This window comes from Salvia splendens, chromosome 12, assembly GCF_004379255.2.
Source record: "Salvia splendens isolate huo1 chromosome 12, SspV2, whole genome shotgun sequence".
NCBI lineage: Eukaryota > Viridiplantae > Streptophyta > Magnoliopsida > Lamiales > Lamiaceae > Salvia > Salvia splendens.
In genome coordinates this window covers 10,866,417-10,870,999 of record NC_056043.1, presented here as the reverse complement: position 1 = coordinate 10,870,999, position 4,583 = coordinate 10,866,417, and the positions used below count along the sequence as shown (strand labels likewise).

General features: G+C 36.9%; 1 protein-coding gene across 1 annotated transcript; it reads left to right on the top strand.

Annotated features, from left to right (window-relative positions):
- The first annotated feature begins 507 nt into the window (after window positions 1–507).
- Window positions 508–1,831, top strand: LOC121757529. Its single transcript, XM_042153058.1, has 2 exons — window positions 508–513; window positions 1,241–1,831. Exons 1-2 carry the CDS (start codon window positions 508–510, stop codon window positions 1,829–1,831), a joined length of 597 nt encoding a protein of 198 aa, XP_042008992.1.
- Window positions 1,832–4,583: the final 2,752 nt, after the last annotated feature.

The following is a 4,583-nucleotide window of genomic DNA, read 5'->3' as shown; positions in this document are numbered from 1 at the left end:
GGTTGGTGAGAGCTCGAGAAGTAAGTAGCTATATAGATAGATCTCATCTATCTGATAGGTGACTTAGGGCGAGGCCGAGGAGCATTGATCGGACCCACATATTAATTCACATGTCTTTATTACTTCTAACTTAGTTGCTGCCATGCACTTTCCATCGTTTTCATCTCACTTATATGATAACTCCAAATTATGTAACAACCTTAGTTGGTGTTGAAATATGAATGCGGTATTATTCTCACTATTGTTGTAGGTAAAAGTGAAACCCTCATTTCAAGTTCGGTTCCTATTATGACTAAAAAGGTTTGTTTGTTATCATGGATCTGGAATCAGATTGGAATTGAAATTGGAATCGGAATCTTTTTTTTATGATAAATTAAAATAATTGATATGAAAGTGGATTTGAAAAAATTGTGTGCGTGCGTACACATCACACACAATACACATATAATGTATATTCGTGGCATATCTAGGAAATAAGTTGGAGGGGGTGGAATCAGGAGTGAACGAATGACGGTAAACAAACAATTTTTTTGCATTAATGGAGTAAATTTGCAATTTAGCAAATAAGATATTAAAAATCTCAAAACGACATAGTTTAACCTCTTCATCTTTCAAAAAAAATCCGCCGATCATGGTGACAGATTGTAATGTTTTCTGTTGACCTCAATAAAAAATTAAGTTATTCTTGCAATTTAGAGCGATTATATATATTGATTATATTACGTTACACAAATAAATTTATGGATTTGTCAGGCTCCCAATTGTAGTCGATGTTATTCATAAACGCGCACACAAGATTTATCTATCATTATCTAATAAAAATTCAATTAAACAGTAACGTCTATATGATTATTTCCTAAAACATTGTAAAAAATAATAAATATATTTAAATAGGCGAAATCATTATAACAGTTCATTAAATTCTACTACTGCAATTCATTAAATTCTATTATACAATCTCATTATATTGCCTAGTTAAATAACTAAGGAAGATTTTTATTTTAATTACTCCCTCCGTCTCAACTAAGTTGAGAGTTGTATTCCTCTTTGGAATGTCTCAACTAAGTTGAGTCATTTCCTTTTTTAAAAAAAAATAAAATATACAATCACTCTTAATTTATTACATCCTCTATTTTACTCTCTCTATCTTTCTTACTTTATTCATCTCTCCTACTTTTCAACACATTTTCTTAATCTCCGTGCCTAAAAGTTTTGTATCAACTTAGAGTGTCTCCAATAGGGGAGCCGCGGCTCGTGGCTCGCGTGTGGCTCGGCCGCGGCTCCCTATTTTGAGAGCCACGCAGGGCCGGGGGGGGGGGGGACTTTGTACAAAGAGGTGGAGTCTGTTGCTATTGCCAGGGCCTGGGACGCGGTCACGACGGATGCCATAGTTGGCACGGATCAGATCAACGTATGCTTCTGGAAGCGCGTCCTGGCGGTATACAACGGATTCAAACCGCCAGGCAGCGCCGAGCGTACACACGACCAGGTCCGGAAGAAGTTCGGCAAGATCACTAAAGCTCTCAAGAGGTTCATTAGCATATACGAGAACCAAATGCGCACTGCTGAGAGCGGCCGCAGCGAAGCCGACATAAAAGCATTGTCGATGCAGTTGTTCAATACTGAAGGCTTCCCCAAGTTCAGCTATTGGGAAGAATTCCTCGTTCTGCGGGACTCCCAGAAATTCAGAGCAATCTGCGAGGAACAGAGTGCTCCTGGTGCGAAGCGTACAAGACTCGGCGTCTCCGGCAACTACAGCAGTAGTAGCGGCTCACGTCCCTTCGACCTCAACGACGATGTGATGGAGGAGCCCCCCTCGTCACTCTCCTAGCGCCCACGTCCACAGGGCCAGCAGTCCTCAATCCGAGACGCTAGATCCTCCTCCCAGTTCTCTGCTGCGGGTGCGTCTGCATCGCGCCCAGCACCGGCCGCGGTGGCGTTGACCAACACCCTAGAGGTGCAGATGATGAAGCAACTTCAAGATACTTTGTCCTTGTATGAGAAGTCGGTCGACCCGCCCACCAAGCAGATGTACTACGACCTCATACTGAGGCTGAGGTCGAGGTTGGGGTGGGAGGAAGCGGCGGCGGTGGGAGCGGTGGGCGGCGACGGCGATGGTGAAGAAGAAACGGCGGATTATGATGACGCCGAGTAGGCGGCGGTGGCGGTGTTTTTTTAGTGTTTTTAAAAAAAATTCGTTGTATAATTTTACCTCTTTCTATAATATAACGAAGATTTGGTTTTAATTTTTTTTTATTAAATTATGCATTTTTTTATAGTCCGATAATTTTTATTCTACTTAAATTAAAATACCTCAAAAAATGAAAAAAATATTAATTGGTGGCTTGGGCATGTCCACTATTAGGGTGGACAAGTTTTTTGGTGGCCCGGCCAAGTTTCGTGGCCTAGGCCATGTTTTTGTGGCTTGGGCAGGGCCATGGGCTTAACTATTGGAGACACCCTTAGTTGGGACGGAGGGAATACAATTTTTGATTGACTTTTGGTCAATCTCATAACTTATCAAAGTTGCTAATAATTAAATCATAACTTTTACACATTTTACAATTGCCCCATACCATTAAAATTTTGATGAAATGTGATTTAATTAGCTAATTTTAGCATTTTTGTTTATTATGATGATCAATTTTAGATTATTACTATTAATTAATTTTAGAAGATATAATAACAATATAAAAAAAGTGATTTAATTAACTAATTTTATAAGTTATCGGATTGACCAGAGTCAACAAAAAAGTTGTGATTTCAATGAAAATTTTCCCTTATCTATTAAGGTATGACTAAAAATATATAATCATTCAAATATATTTAGTAATGCGAACCATTAAATATTTTAAGATGAATGAAATATATAAAATATCAAAAATGATTTTCATTAAAAAGTAAAATTACAAGAACAATACACATAGAATATCTTAAATATGAGAAAAAAATTACATTAAAAAATACGATCCTGAATTTTGGAAAAATGGATTTAGAGCATCCACAATAGCCATAGGCTAGCAATAGCCTAGTAAAAAACTCCTCTTGTCACATTATCATGCCGTTCCCACAGCTTAGCCACAGGCTAACCAAACAATAACAATAACCTAGCCAACACCCTAGTCCAACAAATAAATTGATAAATACGAAATTAAAATTTGACAAAATATAGAGAAAGTGCAAACATAATTTCATAAAATAAAAAAAAATTAACATAGTAGTACAATTTTTTTAAAAAAAGGTCGAGTACAATAAAAAAAACATCTAAAAGCTTGAACACGCGGCCATCCCCATCTCACACGTCGGATAGAGTTGAAATAAAAATAATAATAATTTTCATGCGTTAGCCAATCGCTCGCTGCACATTAGGCGGCTAGCGATCGGCTAACGTCCGACATCCGCGCCCGACCGATCGTCCGTCGCCCGCTCGTCCGTCGCGTTAGCAGCACGTAGTAGTGGACTAACACCACAGCCGAGCTGGTAGCCGGTGGGTAGGGCGGGCGCTAGTCCACTATTTTGGATGATCTTATACGGTAATTCAAAATTGATTACAATAGTGGCACTAATTAATCAATATTCCTAATGAATTTTTAATCAAGTTAAAAGTCTATCAGGATAAGATCTGTTGTGATTTTTTGGATACATAGTCAAACTCAACAGTATTTTTTGGATACATAGTCAAACTCAACAGTATTATATAAATAAGAGGGGGATCAAACAACAATAATTTCATAATCCTAAGTTTTGAATTCACTCTCCCATATAAATTTCAGGAATTCCCTCTCCATGGGTGTGATATTTTCTCTTTCCTATATATTAAGGGATTGATAGCATAAGGCCTATATAATATTCAAACTTTGAATAAGGATAATTGACTACATGATTTAAGATTCAAATCCATTGGTGGAGTGTTGGGAATAGCAAGCCCTCATTTACAAAAGGAAGAACTGCAATCAAAATGTATACTATGATCCCTAGAAGCATGTCTAGATATCTCTTATCACTTATTTGTTGCATTTAACTAGTTCAGCTTTCGCGCGATGCGCGCCTGACGACATTTAGGAGATGTTATTTTGTGTGTTAAGTGATGAGAGAAAATATAATTTTATAATTGATGTGAGAGAGAACTTTTTCTAAAAAAAGGAAATGTTACATCTTTTGTGGGACTAACTAAAAAGTAAAGTGTGACATCTATTATGGGACGGAGAGAGAACATATTTATGTACTACCTCAGTCTACGAATAATAAACTCAGTTTGATTTTGTACAAGTTTTAATAAATGTAATGGAAAGTGAATAAAAAATATAGTGAACGATGTGTCGTATTTTTATATTTATTAGTTTTAATTTAATTACGTTCTACTGTTAAATTCTTTCATGTAAAAGCATGCAAATTATCAGGAGTCATCCTTTGATATTCATGGGACTGAGGATCTTAAATACATTTCCAACAGACAGCGACGACCACCCTTGAATTTTGGATTTGGGAAGAATAGGATAAACTATAGAGGGAAAGAATTTTGATGTAGTAAATTCAGTATGATCAAGAAATTAAGGTTCAATAGTTAGTAGGAATGTAAAAAG